At 35.7% G+C, this 23,713-nt stretch overlaps 1 protein-coding gene across 1 annotated transcript in view; it reads right to left on the reverse strand.

Moving 5' to 3' along the window:
- Positions 1–23,713, reverse strand: part of RIMS1 (regulating synaptic membrane exocytosis 1) — a 339,034-nt gene that overhangs the window by 101,157 nt on the left and 214,164 nt on the right. Inside the window, exons 18-24 of the mRNA XM_054194820.1 lie at positions 20,944–21,006; positions 17,428–17,505; positions 16,967–17,080; positions 16,418–16,507; positions 10,836–10,919; positions 5,056–5,133; positions 2,672–2,743 (exon numbers count right to left, since the gene is read on the reverse strand). Of these exons, the coding sequence (XP_054050795.1) occupies positions 2,672–2,743; positions 5,056–5,133; positions 10,836–10,919; positions 16,418–16,507; positions 16,967–17,080; positions 17,428–17,505; positions 20,944–21,006 (579 nt within the window). The remainder of the gene's footprint in view (positions 1–2,671; positions 2,744–5,055; positions 5,134–10,835; positions 10,920–16,417; positions 16,508–16,966; positions 17,081–17,427; positions 17,506–20,943; positions 21,007–23,713) is intronic.

Below are 23,713 nucleotides of genomic sequence, written 5' to 3' on the forward strand. Positions count from 1 at the left end.
TTAGAGAACTTAATCTTACATAGCATGTTAAAAAGATTTATAGAGAAGCTGATAGCATGCTGGTATCTTATTCCAGTAATCTGCTTAGCTAATAGTAGACGAGATCTGCAAATTGCAAAATAAAGACCAAATCTAAGACAGAAATGGATATTTGAGGAAGACATAGTCTTGGGTTGTATTTGCCATTTGACAAGAAAACTAATTGCCTGTCCTATTATCAAAACTTTCTGGCACTACTGCAATGTTATATCTATGATGAAATACTAAGCTACAGCACTCAGACTTATTTAGACATTTGTGTCTCACATCTAATAGCAGTGACTCATTTTATGGAAACAGAAACCTACACCATGTGGCCTAAAGATATAAAAAGCAGCAGCAAAACCCATGTTTCCCTGTGCTCTTATTGCACTAGGTTCATCACTCTTCAGATCATTAGAAATCAGAGCTGGCTCTTCTCTTTTGAAAGTAAAAATGTAGCTATGGGGACTCGTACTTTTGGTAACTTTGCTTAACTTCAAGGGAAAAAAAAACAAACCAAAACCCCCAAACCAACAACACTCTGCCCCCTGCCCCAAACACTAGCACTAGGCAGTGACTACAATTATTACCCGGGAACGTATCAATGCCAAATTTATCTCAGCATAGCAATGACTAGAGTATCGACTTTCAACCTGTTAAAACCCATAAAAATTCTGTATATAGTCACTGTAGCAATATTTGAAGCGTCCCCCAGAGTCACGCTTTCTGATATACGTGAATTAATCCTCAATTGTACGTTATAGCTATGAGAAGCTTTGAAATGTCCTGTAAAAAAAAAAATCTCAACATTTCAGACCTGGGGTGGTCATTTCAAGAAAAGAAACATGTTGCCCGAGCCGCAAAAATGCCTCTTCTTCATAAATACAACTACATGCTTATTCTTAGAGACAGAGACCGTTTGCTACTGACGTATTCAGCATAACACCTCATAATCACAGTCACGGCAAATCAGTTCCTATATCACTTGCAATATCTGAAATCTTAAGGATTACGATTTACACCTTGCATATATTGAGAGTAGTGTAAAACACTAATTAGTATAAACAGGATTCATTGAGGTATATGTTTTTGAACTATGCAGTGATTCTAACATCTGTAGAAGAAAGGTGTCCCCTGTTCACACACTGAAATATCAGGTTTGAAACGTAAATGCATATACAGATACACTGATTTGACCAATTGCAAGTGTTGCAGGATTTCCTTTCCTGCTCTGCCCGTGTCTCTCACTCTCTGTTCTGCCCTTTTGCCATCAGAATCTCTTATGTTTTCTTTTCCTTCCTTATCCTTTCTGTTGCCGTATGTTCTAGTTATGTTTATGTTCACATTTTCCCCCTCCCATTTACTACATACCTCTTTCCCACCTTATCTTGCTTCTCAGCTTCATGCCAAGCTTTCTAACCATATAGTCTGAATGGCTAACAAGAACTGTGAGCCCCTTGGACCTCAGTCCCGGTGGCTCCCTGTACTCCTCAGAAGTTAGAAAAAAATAGGGGAAAAAAATGGCCTTAGTGATCTCAATGGCAAAACTGTCCCTGGTTTAAACACAGCAAAGATTTCAGCCATCATTTAGATAATTTCTCTGGTCTAAACTCAAAAAGGCAACCGGGCTGTTGTGATAACAGAACCATCAAAACCAAGAAAAATGCAACCATCGCTTTTGGATCAGGAGTGATAATCTGGGACTTGAAAGAGTAAAATACAAGCTCTCAAGTTTTGCTACATAATGCACATTTTCATTGAAAATAAAAATGTGTCAGCGTTGTTCTTGGAAGTTTTTCAATGCTCACAATGTAAGCACTTGTACATTCCTCCTCTGCTAATCAAGGTAACATAAACCTGCTTCTGACAAAGGCAGGATCTCACCCCTCCTCACTGCTCTTACTTAAGCAAATACACAGGGTTTAAAACTTAACTAGATGTACCTATGATGTAGCATAGATCTTTATTTTTTTCGTGTTTACTTAAGAATTTGAATACATAACTCTACACTACTGTAGAATCAAAGCTAAAAGTTACAATGAAAATATAAGTACAGGAAAATTCAGTGAATACAAAGGTTAGAGTCCCAGTGTTTATATTAACTTTATGTAATGATAATTATAAAATTTTCTATACTTATTTAAATGTTTAACTTAACGTTTTTATATTATAAAGCGAAATCGATTTGATCAGTCATCTTGAATTATTAATCTGTTAATATATTTTTTCACCCTCAAAGTTCTTGTAAAATAGATGAGGTTTTTTGAAAAAAGATCAGTGATAAAGCACAGAAGACGTTTAGTCCCATACTAATGAAATATGCTACACATTTCCAAATTTCATCTTACAGAGATCAAGATAGTGGCAATGTGTCTCTCATTTTGGCTTATAAAATGGATGGACTGCTAGTCTTTACCATTGAGTTTGTCCGCTATGATGGAGAATGTCAGAAAAACTCTGGGTGTATGAAACACAGCAAGCAGTGCTAATAATATAAATACAACGTAAATAATACTCTAAATTATGACAACATCATAGGTTTTGGTACCGTCACAGATGTTCTACTTTAAAAGTCATATTAGAGGTATATTCCAAAAACTGGAATCAGATTGATTATAAGAGATGTTAACTCATCGATCAGCAATCCTACCTTTCCGTTTCAGTGGCGGAGCCTTTCCTAGTTTGTTTTTGGCTGCTATATCTTTCCACTTTTCTGGACTGCCTGTGAAATGACATGTCAGAAAAGAAATAAACAAAGAAGAAAAAGAATACAGAAATATGAAGATTATTTATTAATGTATTATAAAGGTAATAACAGAAATGGTTGACAGATGAAAAAGTGACAACTATCATCATGAACATGCTGGTGGACTCGAGGTTTATGACAGGCTGCACAGATTAGGTTTGACTGAGGCTGATGGTGTGAAAGTTATGAGGTACCAAAACACGGAAGATAACATTAATCCTGACTGAACCTGCAGCTAGTTCCCACTTCACAGTCTGTATTTGATTAGAAACAATGCCTCCTTGTAGGCCTTTTAGTTGCCTCTTAACAGCATGAAAAACAAATGCAGAGTAGACAGCAGGAAAAAAATGTTGCAGAAAGGACCAGAAACAACTATTCAAATGTAAACTTTAAAAATTACTTTTAAATCTAAATTTCAAAAGCAAAAGAAATACTGTATCATATCAGATTCAAATGCTGCTGTCATTATATTCATACAAACTTAGCTTTTCAAAAATCTTATTTGTAAAACTTATTAAATTTTTTTTGGAAACAGTTTAAAGCAATTCTATTTTTTCTACTCAATATAAGTAAGTTAGAAGTTTATTTCTTTCCCTCACTCCTTTCCCACATAAATCCTTTATAGAATTCATCTGACATTTGGATAGTGAGGCAGTAATTACCTCTGACAATCCGAGCATTTACTTTGATAGTAAATAAGAACGATGAACAGTAACATGAGTCAATAAATGTAAGAACGAGGGTAAAGCATGTTTCAGCATTATGACCCAGGACTACAACTATACTATGAAAATCTCTGTAAGCCTTGAGTGTTCCAAAATTTTCTTTACTATCCATAGTAATGTGAGCATTTACAAATTAGGATTTAGGATTTTAAACTTCTGATAATCATCAATATATATTAATTTTTTAGAATAAAAGGCACATACAATATTTCAGGAGTGGTCAAAAACAGGGAGCGATGATTATTCATTGATAGACCAGAAATGTTGACAACCCCTAACTTGCATCTTACACCAGTGCAAGAAACATGTAGGAACTTGCAACAATATAATCAGCATCATGTATTAAGCTATAAAAGAATTACTGTGGGCAAAACAAATAGACAAAAATAGTATTTTAAAAAATATATTTTCCTTTTAAGCCTTTGTGGTTATAAAGAGTAATCCTGTATTTCAATTGGAAGAAACCTAAACAGTTGTAACAACAAATTATACCCAAAAAATATAATCATAGTGGATTTTCATTATTTGTATCTATTGCAATTACTGATGAGCATTATATCGTGACGCAGTATGCTCCGCAACAAAGAAAATACTGCGGCAAAATACAAAATGCTTTTTGCTTGAGAAGAGGTCATTACCTGATGCTTTCTGGGTTGTAAAAGAATATATTTTCTTACCAAAAAAATAATATCTCAGATTAAAAATTAAAATCCCCTTTGTCCTCAAACTATTTTCTCCAGATTTATTTTTTGTACATTCTCAGTACTTTTTCATTTTTTTCTATAGCAGGGCAACACACATTAAATGCTGCAGCTTTATTTAAAACCTAAGGTTAGCAAAGTATTTAAAGTTATGGTTAGATCCACTGAATGCAGCAGCATTATGACTCAAGTGATGTCACCCTCTTCATTTACTCTTTGGTTGGTTATGGGGCTTATTTTCCTCTTACTCCTTATGCCCCTTGCTTAGACTGTGACATTACATGCAATGGAGAAAAAGAGCACAGAGTGACCACTCTCTGTAGGATGGAAAAGCTGGGAGTAGGACATGGTTTCCTGGGAAAAGTGCCAAAGTAATATATAGCACTAGTGAGCTGAATATACTTAGTTCTCTGCTTCCTGCGCTGTCCTTGCGAGCAGCACACATTAGAAATATGTTTAAAATCACAATTCCCTTTCTGTTTCCTTTCTCTTGCCAAGATGATGCTGCGTACGATTCCATATAGCTCAACAGCCTACTACAGACTCGCAGTCCTGGCTCATCTTGAGCAGACAGCGGGCACTGGCAGGTACATATCTACAGGTCGGTGTCCTTTCATGCTCATATACAATGTACGAAGAGTGCACTGGGGATAAGAACACTCCTGTCATACTCAAATTTACCTCTTAAGTGTACTTTATAGGGGATTAAATATTATCTATGAACAATACACGCATATAGGTACTTATACATAAAAAGAGAAAAAAAATTAAATATGTGAAAGTATTATGCAGAGCATATGAAGAATATACTATAAGCAGAACCTCATTTACTTGGAACTATGATTTGAGTAAATAAGGATACCTCTGTGCTGCTCCAGGCTTAGCACTTAGGTGGTCTACACTGTCCTGTTTTGGAATGCAAGACTCCAGCGTCCTTGTTCTTCACAAAATTTGTAATCATGGATGTGAATTTGGACAGAATGAGCAGAAACAGAGAGATGGTCACATGCGGTGAAGGTGGAGACATGCAGTCAAATATATAAACCAGAAGTATTAAGGCACTATCTGCTGAGAAAGACTATACTTCTCATTTCCCCTTCCGTTGATTTAACCCATATACTTTAAGGAAATGTTAACATTTTTAGACATAATATCAACAATCTTAGATGCAATAAAGTAAAGAATGAAAGCCACAAAAATATTTTTAAAAACCTTTATACTCAACATGCTGAATGGCAGCACTGTGGCTTAAGAGTTGCCATCATCCTTCCTCAGAATTAATCTACAGTACTGTTCATTAGGTTAATATATAAACCTATGCAGAACGTTTTCCCTTAGGAATTTGAAAAATGTATATTTTGTCATTCTGTTGTGAAATTCTCCTGAAAATGCAAGTAAACTTCATAATTTCATATATTTTGATGAACTTCATATTCTGTTGCCAGCAAGTCTGCAACTGTAATAATTAACAACAATTCAATAGCAAGGTAGAATAACCGACTCAGCATTTTTGTAAAATTCAAGTAAAGTTCAGAATATTAATTTCTGTATTCTTTTCATTTCTGATGAAGCTGTTTAAGAACCGCAGAATTTGTTCACAGCTTTCAATCCAGCATAAATAGCATGTTGGTTTATTATTAGCTTTGTATGGAATATATGGTCAAAAATATTTTTTCTTGATAAGGTATTTTAATGTACAGGTTTTTTTCAAATATCAAATTTGGCTTTTAATGATTAAACTAAAAAATTTCAGATGAGTAATAATCTAGGGTATGTAATAAATTTGCATCTATAACTCCATTAGGGTGAGGAAATGCTAAAATTTCTCTTTCAGGTCATAGATCTACCAACTGTCACACCAAATCACTGATCAATAAGGCCTTGTTACGTATATATTGCTGTATATACACTATATATTACGTTATATACAGACAAGCTATTCACAGTTCATGCTCCAAAGACCCATGTTCGTCAAAACATTTATCACTGTCGAGTGGAAACAAAATCTACACACAGAAATATGATAACATTCCTATCAAAATTAAAGATTACTATTCCTAAAGTGACAAAATAACGTTTTTTAAAAATTCAGTGTCTAACATTCAAAATTATTCATTACTGGCTTGTACAAGAGACCTCAGTGGTTTGCAGTGAGCCTGTTCATTTATGTAGCTTTAAAGCCATCAAGAATGTCACGTTCAATACTTCCTGGTTTTTCCTGAAGACTTGTTAAAGGCTGGATCTACATGGTATGCAAGTTTGGAGGTCAAAACTACTCTGAAGGCTTTTTAGCTCCTCACACTCATTCCTAGGACTTCAATTCATGTCTTGGAAAACTGCCTCCCTGATCCAAGTCGCACAGTGTTGCTGGAAAGACGGGAAAGGATCATCCAGGCTAAATCATTCTGCCACTGGCAGTGCACAGCACACCTCAAGTTCCCTTCGTGGAAATACCAGAAGGGAACTTGCTCTACAGCTGGCTTCAGGATGACTCTTGGACCAGCATTCTTCCAGATGCACACATGACCGCCAAAAGCCACTTCTCTTCACTGAAAGTATACAAGCATTAATTTTTTAAAAGGCTTATTTTATCCAGTCTTGGTTATATGCTGAAATTATATGTGGACTTGTCAAAAAGAACAGTCTCAATAAAATTCCCACCTACCACTAAATGCTCAACTTTCATTCTCTTTGTTTTTATCATCACTTACAATTTCACAATTTCTTTTATTTCAGACAGGCTTTCCAATTCTAATTTCTAATATAAAACCCAAAAAACCTTCCAGCAATGAAGCTATCAAATTCAAACTAAAAAACTATTCTTTAAAATATCTTAAAGAAATACATGATACTAATCAAACATTTGTTAATTCTAAACACTGAAGTTACATATAACCCATGTCTTCATTTTGTCAAGGTACATCAAGGAGTTACTTTTTCTGATATGGCAAGTGAACAAGTTCCAGAATAACAACAGTCTTGCCAAGACCTTTACTAAAATTTATCTTATGAATCATTACCAATAAATACAATGTTGCAAAAACCGAATTTAAATGACTAAAATTAGAAATAATGCATAAGTCATATGTTTAAGAAATGTATTCAGAAATAGAACTTCTTGATTGCACTCTATATGCAAATTGGGCCAATTTGTAAGATAAATCTGGAATGTACTCAAATGAAGAGTAAGATGACATCTGTCAAAGTCAATTAATCTGTGAAAATACAATTTGAAAGCAGTAATAAGCAGTTAGGTAGTTAGCCCTGCTGATCCATCAGACACTCATTCCCTGACACCCCCTGCATCAGTTGTCAAACTGATACAAGCACATTTTAAAAAAACAAATTATAGAACTGAGGTGTTGGCCAACTGCCACAGCTATGGCAAATAATCAGAATAAATGTAAACTTAAAGAGTAGAAAACAAAGGTAAAGCACCTTTGATTCCCTCACTGATATTCTCTCTACAGACAAGGTGGGCTCTTGTTTTGTATTGGGCATGCAATGCAAAGATCCCAACGTTCTCTGGACTTCTCTTAATCTGGGAGAAAGATCCGGGAACTAGGACGTTGCAACCAGTCCTAGAATCATAGAATAGTTTGGGTTGGAAGGGACATTTAAAGGTCATCTAGTCCAACCCCCCTGCAATGAGCAGACTAGATCAGCTTGCTTAGAGTCCGGACCAACATGACCTTGAATGTTTCCAGGAATGGGGTATCTACCATGTCTGTGGGCAACCTGCTCCAATGTCTCACCACCCTTACTGTAAAATCTTTCTTCATTATATCTAGTCTACATATATCTAGTCTAAATCTACCCTCTTTCAGTCTAAAACCATTACCCCTTGCCCTATTGCAACAGACCCTGCTAAAAAGTTTGCATCTTTCCTGTAGGCCCCCTTCTAGTACTGAAAGGCTGCGATAATGTCTCCCTAGAGCCTTTTCTTCAGGCTTAATAACCCCAGCTCTCTCAGCCTTTCCTCTTAGCAGAGGTGCTCCAACCCTCTGATATTTTTTGTGGCCCTCCTCTGGACTTGCTCCAACAGGTCATGTCTTTTCTGTGCTGAGGACCCCAGAGCTGGACGCAGTACTCCAGGTGGGGTCTCTCTTTGGGCTGCTGGCCAGCCTAGGATACGATTGGCCTTCTGGGCTACGAGCACACATTGTTGGCTCATCTCTAGCTTTTAATCCACCAGTACCCCCAAGTCCTTCTCCAGAGGGCTGCTCTTAACCTCTTCATCCCCCAGCCTGTGTTGATACTGGGGGTTGCCCCAACCCAGGTGCAGGACCCTGCACTTGGCCCTGTTGAACCTCATGAGGTTCACATGGGCCCACTTCTCAAGCTTTTCCAGGTCCCTCTGGATGACATCCTGTTCCTCAGGCTTGTCAACTGCACCACTCAGCTTGGTGTTGTCTGCAAACTTGCTGAGGGTGCATTCGATCCCACTGTCGGGGTCATCGATGAAGATATTAAAAAAGTGCCAGTCCCAGTACAGACCCCTGAGGGACAGAACTTGTCACTGATCTCCATCTGGACACTGAGACGTTGACCACTACCCTCTGGATGTGACCATCCAACCAATTCCTCATCCCAAACAGTCCAGAGAAGGATGTTGTGGGGGACTGTGTGAAAGGTCTTACAGAAGTCCAGATAGACAACATGCGTAGCTTTTCCCTTGTCTACTGATGTAGTTACTCCTTCATAGAAGGCCACTAGGTTGGTCATGCAGGACTTGCCCTTTATGAAGTCATGCTGGCTGTCTCAAATCACCTCCCTATCCTCCATGTGCTGTATTATAGCTTCTAGAAGGATCTGTTCCACGATCTTTCCAGGCACAGAGGTGAGGCAAACAGGACAGGAGTTCCCAGGGTTCTCCTTCCTACACTTGTTAAAAATGGGTGCGATGTTTCCCTTTTTCTAATCACCGGGGAGTTCACCTGACTGCCGTGACTTTTCGAATATCAGTCATCAGGATTGAGGTTAGCCTAAACTCCTTTTAAATTCGTCATGGACTGCATCACTGGGATTTGGCGACCAGATTATGTGCAAGACTTCCAAACACAAGAAAGCACTGATTTCATTAAGAAAATTAGACCGCTGTTTCCCCAACTCAAAATCTTTCCCAGAACAGATTCTATATCCTACAGATGCTTTAGTGTAATATATTTGCTAACAGGTACTAGACGATTTCAGTCTTTCTGCACAAAACTTCTGCTGAGATCAAAAGGCTTACAATTCCGCATTAAGAACGGCAGTATTTAGATGGAAACCTCATTTCACTGATATGTGATATGATTATGATTTAATTCTAATCATGTCAATGACAACAAGATTTTATCAAAACTTATCTACTGAAGTCAAAGACAGTCTTTCCATTGACTTGAAAAATGGGAAGCAAAATTACTTTAAAATGCCTAGAAGTTACAAAGTACATTTGTAAACTACTAATAGCTGTCCCATCAAAGGGATGTGTTGGCAAAATTTCTAGAAATGCAGTATCTGTAAGGGGGGGACAATTACAAAACAATATTTCAGAAATTTAATTTTATAATTTATAATGCTGCCTTAAATAAAAAAAAAGAAATGCTACCCAAACACAATTACACACTTCCCACCTTGTATTTTTGTAATACATCTAGTATCAAGGAAACAAGACAAATTACAGTACAAATATAAGTACTGTGGATAGATTTTAGCAGAAAGTAAACACTAACACTATAGCAACCGAGTTTTATCCATATACCAGTCTTAACAGTTTTAAGTCCAACTTCTTAAGAATTTACACATGTATGGATTATCTATATGAACCATCTGTATCCTGTCATTTACTGTAACACAAAAAATTTGAAGGGAAAACTTTGAATTTGCATCTTAATGGAAATTATAATGTCTGCTTAAAAAAATCCCCAGATCTATCTAAAAAAAAAAGATATCAAAAAAATTACTACTGCCAAAGCAATGGAATAGCAGAAGTGATTTGAGTAAAAAGTTCATGACAAGAAAGTAACAAAAGTGCTTCTATTAATCATAGGTTGTATTTGGCACAAAAAATTATTTAAGGCACTGGTGTTTTTAACCAAAACCTACCTTGTTAGGAAAACCTACTCCATGGAGACCATCCTGATTTGAACAGAATTTACAAACAGTGCCAATTCTTACATACATCAACTAGGAAGTGTTACCAAAACTTCCAACATAAACCCCCCTTAGGAACAGTTTGTTAATTAAAGGAAAAAAAAAAACAACAATAAAAATAAAAATAAACACCTATACAAGAATAGTCTCTACAACAAATATTTATCATATTATAAAGCACCGCAGTGAAAACATCACCAACATTTACAGAAGCAGGTAAAAACAGACTAAAGAACGTTAACACAGATGATGTTCTGTTGTATTAGACTCATTTCACGGCTTGTGACCATTCAGGCAAACAGAAAACTCAAAAAGACATTAATTTCTACGTGCTTTATAACAGTTCAACAAAATGCAGAGATGATATCTAAGCTGCTGTTTTATTTTGGGCTTCTAGAGGTTGTAAATCTCTCTCTACATATATGCATACTTTTAAATCTCAGTAGACTCCTCTGAGAGTGCAAGATGCAGTAAGCCACTTTTCAACTGGGAGGAGTTGACTAGTACCTGTCATCCTCCGGAGATGCATGCTGGATATGAATCCTGGGACTAGTAGGTCGTCTCCTCTCTAGGGAGGGGGACCATCTACCCCTGTTTGCCCGTTCAATAAAACAGGAGAAAAATAGGATATTTAGTTTGTGATAAAATTAAATATAGGGGATTTGGGACTGGAAAAATACCCCAAAAAGTAATGAAAGTGTGTCATTTAATTATTTTTTCTAGCAGTTTTCTAATCCCGAAGTATGCTATTCTTACGGCTGCTTACTGCAGAAACATTCCAACAAAGGGAATGTATGCCCAAAGATGCAGAATTTAGACTGATAGAAATCTTTTACATAGAGTACCACTAAGTTTTCAAATATTCTCAAATGCTAGACTATCTAAAACCCTGTCATTCACATAGAAAGTCGTAATTCCAAACTAGAGCTTTTCAAAGACCATATGATGGTCATTTTCTATCGACTGCCTGGTATTCTTTTAAGCCCATCTCTCCTAGTTCTTTGCACTGAAAAATTCATTCTCAGCAAAAATGCAGGACTATGAACTATAATAAAAATTCTAAGGCATAAAGTGAACCTTTTCGGGAACGCTATGAGAGACTAAAGGTAAACTAATTAGCTACAACTAAGCTACACATATCTGTGTAAAAGTACTGGGGTAATTTTTTGTTTCATTTAAAATTATGTATTGAAAGTGTGTGCAGCCAGCTTCCTCTTCTGTTCATTCTGTTCCCTGCAGTACATGCTAGCAGATTACGTTGTATAAATTTAACAAAAAGGACCTGAATTGTGAATGAAAAACGGTGCTTTACACAGTTTTTTTCTTGAAAAAGCTCATTTAATTTTGCATTATATATACTATAGTATAGACTGGTGTTGCTTATTTTGTTGGGATGTTATATGGTTGTAATAGTACAAGTGTATGCATAACAATTTACAAAATCAAAATATAGTGATTAATTTACAAACAGCAAAATGTTTACATAAACTCTGCATAACTATCTACTATTTCACTTTCTGAGGCATCCTTCCAGTCCAGGTAGTAAGGAAAAGGGTTTGATTTATGGAACATGCAAATAACAAAGGTTTCAGGATTAGCATCGCTTGAACAGTTATGTAGATCTTTCACGAGTTTCAAGAGGAAATAGGTTGTTAGTAGTTAGTTTCTTTTTCTCTCCAAAGCAAGAGTTAAAGAAAACGTTAATGCATCAGTGCACTCAGTCAAAGCCCTTAATATGCTGATATCCACTACAAATATTAAACAGCATTTGACAGAATTAACTAGGTCATGCAGTGTGAACTTTGAGAACATGCTCTCTTTCACTGAACGCTGAATGACCGTGAGCCACAGTACAACGCAGACAAACATGCAATAACCTCTTCCTTTACATGGCTGAAAAGAACTGGGTACACAGTATGTTGCATACCTAATGCCAACAGTTATTTTACTGTGCAGTGTTTTAAATGTAAATGGTGATATTCAACATAACTGTTAAAAGGCATGCAATATAAACACCTAATACTTCAGACTTACTAAAAAACCTTAGAAAAATCAACATGAAATCAGGACAGGTCTTAAACTGGATCGAGTGACAGCTCCAACTTCTCTGTTACCTATTTATGAGTAGGTAACAGGTAACTGTTTAGCTATGTATCTTGTTTAGGTGGGAGTAACCAGCTGATGGCAAACGTCCTGAAGATCTTCCTACTGCAGTGAAGTGCCTCTGGAGAAATCTAACACAGCTGCTGGGCTGCATTTAGCAAATATGCTAACCCCGTTGTACCTGAGCTGATTCCTGGGCTGTGCTCCTGGGTTTTATTCGCTCAGATCTCCGCTAAGTAACCTCTCAGGGCCAAAGCATACAAGCGGTACCAATCTGTACAACTGCTCTTGTGCTAAATGCTAATACACACAACAATTGCTCGCAACATAAGAAACTCAGAAAGTAAATAAAAGCCACGCTACGTATTAACTGTCACTGGCTGCAATCTTAAATCAATTTGGGGAAGATGGTATTATGATGAGAAACCACCGCTGAATCAGTTCAGATACCGCGCTTAAATCTCATGCCTATGTGCTTTCCTGACTGGAGGCTGGGGGTCACAAATAAATTTTTCTGTTCTAAATAAATGGTACCCAATTTACAAGGAAAAAAAAAGCAGAAATTTTGAGACACAGTGAAAATGACAATAAAAAAATCATACTAAAGGAAGGAGTATCACCAAAAACATTTTCAATGGCATTAAAGGATATTTATGACTATATTATAAACTAACATACGTCTTGCAGATCATCAAAGGAACTTCAACACAATCATTTTGAAAAAAGACACCACAGTTTGGAATAATCGGGGGGGGTGGGGGAAATGGCAGGCATGGTGCAACTGTATAGATGTATTAGTAGGGGCCGGATATTTTTGAGTACCTAGTGTATACTGTGCCAAAGAGAAACACATGAAAGATTAAGTTCTGTACCAAAACTTTCCATTTACCAAAAAAACTTTGTCAGGCCTGTGTCAGGGCAAGGTCAGTTTTCCAGTCAAGTTACACAGACTTTCCTTGCTCAAATGATGAAGCTTAGTGTGGAAGAAAAGGAATGTCTTTTTTTTTTTTTTTTTTGCTGTTGTCTTGCTTTTGTTTTAGTGCAACTAACAAGACTTACATATCCCAAATTCATATATACTGCTGAAAGTGTTTTTTCTGCTGATATACGCGGGCCAACAAGATGATATTTATTGGCAAAGCAGTATCTTAAAAGTAGTAACTACTGTGACTATTCCAAATGACGTGAATGATGTTGTATAGAATTTAAGGACCAAAACCATTTCCAACAAATCATTGACACAGAGAAATAGGGCTCTACTGTCCATCAGTTACACACAGCCAATACCATTTTGTTAAAAAAAGCTCTAGCGGACCATTTAAACTCTTGATCTCAAATACAATCTAATGTACACCCTCTGAGACGAAAGGTTGGGGGAATAAGCAGAAATAATTTTCCATAGATCAGTATACTCATAATTTTGTTAAAGAAAATATACAATGCCACACTTAGAAATCTATCTTTATATTTTGAGGACTAAAAGTCTGAATTTTTAAATTTTTATTTAAATCCATTTGGTGGGGGGAGAGGAAACACCATAAAAACAACTAACAATACCCTCAACATAGGTCCCTCAAATATAATGATAATAAAGCGGTGCTGTATGGATTGGATTTCACAAAACCATATAGTCTTTCTCTTTGCTACGAGCAGGACCAAATCTACACCTGACGTATGTTTCTCTAAGCTTTTCTCAGACAGCCTCCAGTAATGAAGTCAAGACAACCTTTTCCATATCATCTATTACAGCGTTTCATTATACTTGCTTTCAAAAAAGCTTTCCTACTCTTTAAGATTAACCTATCTTACTGTATTTTAAGTCACTTTTTCTCATCTTGTCCAGCCCAGAAACAAAATGCTTACTACATACCTTGAACTTAATTCCATGTTCTTCAAACTAAAGACTCCTCTATCATTACACACAATTGATCACTAACCTCACATCAAAGTTTAAGCAGATACCTTTAACAGTGGAGAATTAAATCTTCTAAAATTAGCTTCCCCCAAAACAAAAAAGATTAATTCGGTGGGGTTTATGCCTTAAATATAACACCCTCCTCCAAAAATTGGGCTGTACTGGAAAAACACAACGTATATCAGAGAAAACTAAAACAAAAAAGTACGTCCTAAAACCTCTGTCAGAGCCACAGAGATCTTATTCTTTTCAACAAAAGCATCATGGAAAATTTGAATATGAATTTCCTAAAGAAGAGCTTTTCGGCACCCTCATGAAGGATCCCAAGTCAAAAGCACCTATTTAGGACTTCTAAAAGCAAAGGAGTAAAAGTTTCATAGGGATGGACAATTTTTCTGAATCAGGCCCACCGATGACTTGGCAAAACCACGTGTTTAGTAGCAGCAGAGGCCATAAACACAGGCTAAACGCTTTTCTTTATTAGAAGTTCATGAAAAATGCTGCAGATTCTGTGCAGTGCTTATGGGACAGAGGTTGCTGGACATGAATTATAAAGACATAATAGAACTAGTTAGCATCAGCGACGTGCAGTTTTGAGAATAATATTTTAACTAGATAGTTTACAATTGCCCGTTACTGCTTCATGGAATATTCAACTTGATGAGTGGCATCTTGAAACAAAAGTACAAAACATACTGCTCATGTCCATACATTATTACATTAAATAGCTTCTTGTAGATGAATATAGATGTATATATCTACACACTTTGTTATTAATATGATGCTACAATTTATTTTTTTTTTAAATCTAGAATGATATCCTATATTTCATTCTAAGTGGCCTTATTTCTGTCATACTATTTTTTTTGGCTTTTAATAACCATGTATATATTATCTATGATATCTTGAGCTCAATCTTAAATAGGAATGAACTAGTGTAGATCCACTGGAGACATCTTAGCAGAACATTAGTCAGTCTGCAACAAGGGCACAACTTGAGAAAAGCAAATTTCTAATCAAGAAGCAGTGGGAAGTGGGGAGGAGGGAAAGGGAAATTTCACAAAAAACTTAGGAGAAACCTTATCTCAAAGAGAAAAGTATGTTCTTATTGCCTTTCTTCACAGGTCCTCTCCCACAATAATGAAAATGATGCAACTTTTATAACCACCATGCTGTGGGTTGACTAACAAAGCAACCTTTCATTATTAACTGCCCCACTAGTTAAATATGTATTGCACAGATGAAATTGTAATTCCACCATATTCCCACTCAATGGGAGCCTGCTATTGCCTTTAGTGAAGCTAAAATCTCACTCTAAAATGGTACAATTCTTAGCCAAAAACACAGGTGGTGACGAAAAACTCCCTTGTGGAAGAATCCCATCTGTCGAATACACCAGTAGCATTTGGTTCACCTAAGATTTTGAACTAAGCTGTTGTAATATTAAAAATTCAGAAAGCATTCATAAAATGCCTGCATGATGTATGTGACACAACAGTATTTCATTTCAATTGCAAACATGTCATCTTAAGACACAGAGTGAAAAAAACTTAATGCAGTGATGTGCCTTGTAATTGCAAAAGCAGATGCAGCAGATTAGATTAAGAATGCAATGAAGTTTGGCTGTTTTGTAGAAAATACATCACTATACAAACTACAGTTCTGGTTTGAAATATGAAAGTTTTGTCATAATTTATAAATTATGTCACTGCCTTATTAGCAGTCCACAGAACAGGCAAGAAACAAATGTAATACTTTTTAGCAAATGATGATGAAGATTAACAACCAAGTGGTACTTTGTCAAAATACTTAACACTGCAATGCTATTATCAGCATACTGAGGACTTTTGTAAACAACGACATCAGCTTGAACTAAAACAAGAAGCCAGAAGCGGTTATAAACTCCAACACACAATTTACATGACATACATGAATATAGGAGCAAAGATGTCTACAAATACCAAAGCAGACAGGAATGTACAAGAATGTGGAGTACTCATATGAAGAAAAACAAAACTGATAAAGACCACCAGCACAGATGACAAGAAATTCACAAGTTTTTATTTTATACCTTTCTCGTTCTGGTGAATGCAAACTAGTATCTGGTCTCAAGCAGTTGGTACTAGCACTCCTAGCCCTGTCAAGGGAGGGCTGTAGTTCACTAGTGCCAGTGCATTGCATCCAATGGTAGAAGAGAAAGAAAAAGAAAACAAAGAAAGGAATACAATGTTAGATATTAACTCATAAAATAATGCTCTCTTTACAAAAAATGTAGAATCACAATGATTTAATTAAGGAAAACGTAAAAGAGCCGACTGGATGACAGTGCCAAGATTTGTCTAGAAAATAAAAGCAAACAAAAGACTGCTAGAATTTTTTTGCTAGGGTTGTTGGAATGTTTAAAACTGAATGAGACAGAACAACGTCCACTTATAAGAAAGTGGAATGAGAAATACCAAACAATAAATTTAAATCCTTATTAACAGCAGTAAACCTTAAGCCAACATAAAAGGATGTGATACACTTTATATTACGTGAAATCACTTGAGTGAAGCTCATTTATTCTGCAAATCCATACCAGATACCAAACAGGAGGGGGGATTAATCCTCAGTTTCTTACCTAACCAGTAGATCATCTCCAAATTTCGGTATTCGTGAATTAAGGCTATCACGAAGGAGTGAAATATCCTGTCTAATCACGGATTTGGTCTTAGCACATGCAGGAAGAGTTGAGCTTTGTAAATTAAAATTATTTAAACAAAATGAAAATAAATTTGACATGTAACCAAAATCTTATACATAAACAAAAAGAATGTAACAAAGAAAAACATGCAACATACAGTTTTAACAGTGAAGACAACTCTACCTAATACAAAGTGGTTTGGTTTGGGTTTTTTTTGTAATGTAGGGGTTAATTTAAACAGTTATATGAAGTTATTTTAGGATTACTTCCCTTATCTCTCAGTTATAAAAACTGTACGAAACATTTTTTAATTTTTTTTTTTTATTTAACAAGTCAAGACTATTTATTTTTTTAAAAAAGGAGCTAACTACTTCAAGGCGACTCTTAACACTTCTTACCTGTATAGGTTCCAATGAATACCATTTTCTAGTAAAGGCATCTTGGGTGGTAATGTTTTATAGTGCCTAACAGAACTTCTTGAATGTGGTGGAACACAAAAGAAAACAGAACACAAAAACATGCCAGAAATAAAAAGACAGGTAAAGGTAAGCCAAGACTGACCAGAACATAAAATAAATGCATAATATTCTACTACGTTCAATAGCTGTATGAGTAGACTTCTCAATATATGTTTTTCTCAACTACTGTGACAGCTACCTGGGGGAAAAATTTTTATATTTACATTTTTGTTAATCTAATCCATGAACTCATGACAATACTAGTAGAGTTCAGATTTTTTCCTGTAATGAAAGTAATCCAAATTCCATTTATAGAGATTTTTAATTACAATACACAAGCTGTTGCAAAGGATTAGGTTGATATTAAACTTGCTCTTTAGTTCTCTTAGCAACGCCCTACTGAGACCTACAGAGACTTTAACCTCTTCAGTAGCTAAGCATGAAAAGCTTGCTAAAACAGTGATATATAATATCACAAACTTAATTATAGTTGTATTAGCATCTGGCATTTTTGAATATGGAAGTCTTTTGGAAGTGGTGTATCAGCTTCAAACTCTAAGAGTAATTAAATGCTATTAACGAGCTAATTAAAAAAACGTAGGAGATCTACTACATCAACCAGCACAGCAGTACTCTGAGATGTTCCATGACAACTGTCTAATATCATAACTTACAGTACATGAGATTTTAGAACAGGAGATGTTTGCTTTATTATCCAGCTCTACCAAATGATCAAGGGAGAAATTTAAAGGCAGACAGTGGCTGTTGAATGGGAATCATCGCCATTTAATGGTTAAGGGTTAATAACTAAGTTCTAACAATTTTCCACATATCCTATCAGGACACAGCTGAAGGACCAGCAGCCTTGAGGATTTTGCAGCTTCAAGAACAGTCTGTCCTAATGGGACATTTTGATTACTGTCCGGGCTTGGACCACAGATCAACATTACACACCCAGCTGTGTCACAGACAGATGAAACAACTCTGTGCCTGGAAACCGTAGTGCTTGTAAAACCCTGAGGGATTTAACAGAGGAGCTTTGACCCTTCTTGTATAGGCTTAGCGGTCACCACTGCTGCCATCTCTACCAGAGGTCACTGTGACGTTGCAAAGTTGGAATAAAGGAATGGCTGTCCATCAGGTCAACCCTGGCACACCAGCAGATACTACCAACCAAAACGGGTGTGACCTAACACATGGAATGTGACAACCCATCATCTATGGCACAGGTACACATGTCCTTCCACCATTTCTGGTATTAGTCAATAATTGCATACAGATGGACAGGACGGACAGCCAGGACTAGTATTATTCTAAACTGGTGTATTAAACTGACCATATATCTTAACTTTGTAGCTTGGACTATCTCATATTAATATTTCTTTCATTTAACATGAAACCCTTAATATTTCTTTCCCATTTTAAGCTGAAGCTCTCTCAACAATAAATTAAAACATTATTCAGCAAGATGTCTAGAAAACAAGGATAAAGCCTTATGATGTTTCTAATGGGTATAAATGTCAGGCCACTACAAATCAGAAAGGATGTAAGATGGCAACCAATGCGCAGATCAAATTTTTGTTGAAAGGGTTTTTGAAGCTCTTCAGTCAATGATGGATACTGACAATTTTCTGGATATTACTGAAATCTGGAGTAGGCTGTATAAGCCTCAGAGTTAAATTTTAAAATCTATCATCTTCTATTGCCCTTATATTCACCTTCAATGCATTATTAAAAATACCATTCTGTTTTATAGTATATCATTACTGGTACTTTAAAGGGATGAATTTGTTAATTTTCTTGGTCATAAAAAACAACAGCAATAATTAGAATAACGAAAAAGGCAAGAAAGAGCTGTGATCTCTGAATTCAGTGTAGCTCTTACCTAAGTCTGTTGCTGCCCATGCACAATTTTTATCTGGTTAACTGGACAGACAGGTTAGTAGATTTGTAAAACTATTGGAAATCTATAGAGGCTGGGCAAAATTCATCAAAAGTTCATAATACAGCATTTACTTTGTGAATTAAGTGAGAATTTAAGCATTGTCATTGAAGAATTCTAATGAAAATTAGAATCTTTAAGAGGGAAAGGAAAAAGCACAGAGCTGGGGGCAAGAAGCGGGGTGAAGCTATAGAAGATGCAGTAGAAAGAGAAAGGCCGCAGGAAGGAGGCAGGAAAGGTGTTCTTATATGACAATAAACAGACATAACATAATAGGCAGTGAAATAAATTATTAACCTTTAAAACCTAAAATGTTGAGGAAAAAGCTTTTTCAGCCGAAGTATGAGAATGAAACTCTTTCATCATAAAAACTTAAATTTTAATTTAACAGATTCAGTGATGTACAGATTATTTTGAAAATTTTTGTATTTATTATTTTACCTTTATACTACTGTGCCTTATAACAGAACCCTATCACAGCATCTTCGATGTTGTTTCGAATTTGATAAAGAGAATTAAAGCAACCCAAGGCATATTAAATAACCCCGCTACTCTGTTGGGGAAAACCCTATATCAAGTAAATTAATAACTGCATTAGGCTACATGGTTTTAAAAGACAGTTTTAAACATAAGCACTGATGTAAAACTCTTAGCAACACCAAGATCCTGAACAGAAAAACGGTTAATTACTTGGTTGAAGTAGTTGAATAATTAACTACTTTAACTTACATATTTACTGATTCTAAATGTAAGATTTTCTATACAATCTGACATGAACTTTTAACAACGTTAACAGATGTGGTGAAAAAAAAGGGGAGGGGATGCAAAATGAGATTTGTTAGATAAAAGATATTTCAGTCCCATTTAGTTTTGTAACACTGGGAAGGGCTGAGACAGGGAGCTCCAAGCTTTGGAACAAGCGACTGATGAAGACTGAAGATGAGCCCAAACTACAAAGTTTATGCCTGGATCTAATTTATAGCACAATTTTTGGACGCAAAACCAAGTAATATGAGACCCCTCAAATCTGGGGTTCCCAGTGAGCCCTCATTAATCACTGTTCTTTCCTCTAGAAGTGACCAAAATCAGCATGAGATTAGGTGTCACAACAAGTAAAGATTGCTGGCTTGTGTGTGGCTGTAATATAAATATAAAAATGCAAATAAAAGAAAACACAAAAACAACTAAAACCGACTGTTTGAAATTACAACAACACTGTCATGCATTGTGAGACCAGGACTTCTGTGACTAGACAGAAAATCTACCACAAAATACAACTGCAAAATCAGAATTTCTTCAATTGCTTTAATCCTTACCTACTGAAGTTCACAAACATATAAACACATCTCAATCTGAATTAAAACGAACAAAAAAGAACAACTGACACCTGGATCACAAGGTACTAGGAAGTTCTTTACTTACTGGGACTAAATACTGCTATGGAAAAAAGTCCGGCACATAAAGTATAGACAACTAACCAGATGTGTTCATGATTACCAAATTCCTGTATTTACCTGATGGTATGTAGGCACTCTGCACTTCTTCCTCGTTTTGCTCTGGGCAGCATAAGAAGCTCACTGCACAGACAGGATGGGTGGTGAGTGAAACAGATATAATTATGAAGCATTAGATGACATGGTTTATGCCAATGATACGCAAATGAAAACATAAAAAGAAACAAGAAGCTTCCACCCAGATAGACAGTCTGATGATGTTCAAACCCAGACTGCACATCTCAAAGAATATGAGCCAAAAAATGCCTGTGATATAATTACATTTTCAAGAAATTCCTTTTAGCATGGCACCTAATTTTGTGGGATTTCTCCTTTTAAAATTCATAAGTACCGTTTCAGAGCTCTTCATGACAAAAGGAAACCATAAACCAGCTATATTTCTCTAATAACCTCCTTTCTCATGAACTAATTAATGAAGAGATACTTTAGGAAAAAAAAAAATGGTTGTTGTTTGTTTTTCTTCCTCAGCCACAAACATACATGAAAAAAGCAGGGAGGGTTTGCTACTAATTTACTGCAGATCGGTTTATGGGAAGAGTAACAAGTCACCCTTTTGGGAAAAACAAAAATATATGTTCACTGGAAATACTACGTTTGGCCAAAAATAAATTCTGACTCATAGCTCTTGACAGTATTTTGTAATGCAATCCTAAAAAACACCAAGAATTGCTAATCAGCCATCAGACTTTTTGTTTCGTATTGTTTCCAATTGAGAAACTCATCCATCTATTCTATTTTTCATTTACTGTAACTAAACACATGCTACAGCCAGCAAGATGGTAAAATTAATGCATATTTATGCCTATGGTAAGTATGACTATGATATGAAATATCCCTTGAATTAATCTTGTAGTTTTATGCACTTCAGCACAATCAGAAAAACCAAGCTCCAAACCTCCTAATTATCGTAAATATGAAATTAAAGGTAAACTTTATGGAAACATGCTATTTAAAAGAAGCAGGGAATCATATGAAATACTATGGCGACAAAGAGAGAAAAAATTACAAAATAGATAAAGCAGCAGTTGTTGAATGTATTTTGTGCTTCATGCCATTATAAAATGACCCATTTAATTGATGCATTATAGGTAGTATTTATCTAAAATTCTAAACTGGGCAACTTGAAATAATGGCTTGTGAGTAACGTGTGAGATTTGACTTTGCATCTGGAACCATTAGCCTGATTTTGGTGCAACAAAATGTATTAAAGTTGAACTAAATTATTGTGGGTTTTTTAAGCAAAATTTCCATTCATAAGCTCAGAGGACTGACAGAATTTATATGCAGGTTTTCAAATTACAAATAAACATGCATTTTAGGAAAAAAGTAACCATTTTCTTAAGAGTTGCAAAGTAGATGCGAAGTCCACATTAAATCATAGGGCACCTTGTCAATATTTACCTTTGTGAAGCCAGAGTGTCTACTGTAATTGGCCCATGGCAAACAGTAATATAAAATTCATCCAGAAAAGGGATATAAAATAGCAAATCCACCATGAAATCCTCAAGTTAAAAATACAAAGTAAAAGAATCCGTCATAGTAGATTACCAATAATATAAGGTGATACAGTTCTATAATAAATTAAGTCTGGTTTGGATACATTCAAAATAAAGACTATTATTCTAAAAGAAGTGTTTTCTAATGGGAGTATTTTACTACTCACATTAACAGATTTCATTTAGGAACAAAAGAAACACTAAAAAAAATGAAAAGGGCCGTGCCCTTGAAAACTGGATGATGATCCTAAATGCAGACAAAAGTATACTGCTTAGATAGATTTCCTAATAAAAAGCTTTCTCTAGCAGATTAATATATATATAAATATATATAAAAAAGGTAAAGTGGACAAATTAATTCCACTGGAAATCTACCACACCAGATGCTTTAGTAAGAGACCACAAGAGCTATTTTTACAAAGATCTGTTCAGAATATTCAATATTAATTTGGGACCAATAACAGATCATTAAGAAAATGATCAAAAGTGATGAGCAACTGTAATTTTTGCCTTGTAACTATTGGGTAATTACCTTTCAAACCAAGTTTATGTTAGGTGTCTACATGAATGTACTTGTTTAGATGAAGGGTTCAGTAAAGGAACAACCTATAATACGGATACTACCATTGATACTAATATATAATACTGAATAAAGATTATTTTTTTTTAAATCCTTGGATGTCCTAGAGAATCTTCCTCAACAAAAGCTGGTACTGATCTTCCCTATGATGCTGGTCTTATGTACTGAAAGATAGTGAAACTTGCAAGAGTTAAACATTCTCCACAACTGAAGGAATCTGGAGGAAAAATGCAAACAGGAAAAAGGAGACCACTGCAGACAAGATTATTACTCCAGGAGAGTAAGTGCATGGACCCATCTTTAAATCCTGAAAATAAGCCACGTGCATCCTTCATGTCTGATCTTTAAACTTCTGAAAAGTGTTTTCTGAACATCGAAAAGAACTGAAGTCTGTGTCTTACTCCTCTGAACAAATCCAGCAGCCCATTGCTGTTGTGGCTCTGGTCTGATGGCTCATTCCCAAGAAAGCCTCAACACAAGCCCTGCTCTCCAAGCATAATCCATGCATATATCAGCATTTATATCATGATTTGAGGCTTTACTGGAAGAAAATTTTCTTAAGACAATTAACTGTCTATATTTAGTTCTACTGACAAAAGCTACTTTTTAATGTCTCTTCCTCCTCAGATCTGCTGAATAAGAACTCTATTCAATAAATATCTTCAGGAATCTTTTGAATATATCACTACATATA

The sequence above is a fragment of the Rissa tridactyla genome, chromosome 3, assembly GCF_028500815.1.
Source record: "Rissa tridactyla isolate bRisTri1 chromosome 3, bRisTri1.patW.cur.20221130, whole genome shotgun sequence".
In the NCBI taxonomy this organism is placed as follows: domain Eukaryota; kingdom Metazoa; phylum Chordata; class Aves; order Charadriiformes; family Laridae; genus Rissa; species Rissa tridactyla.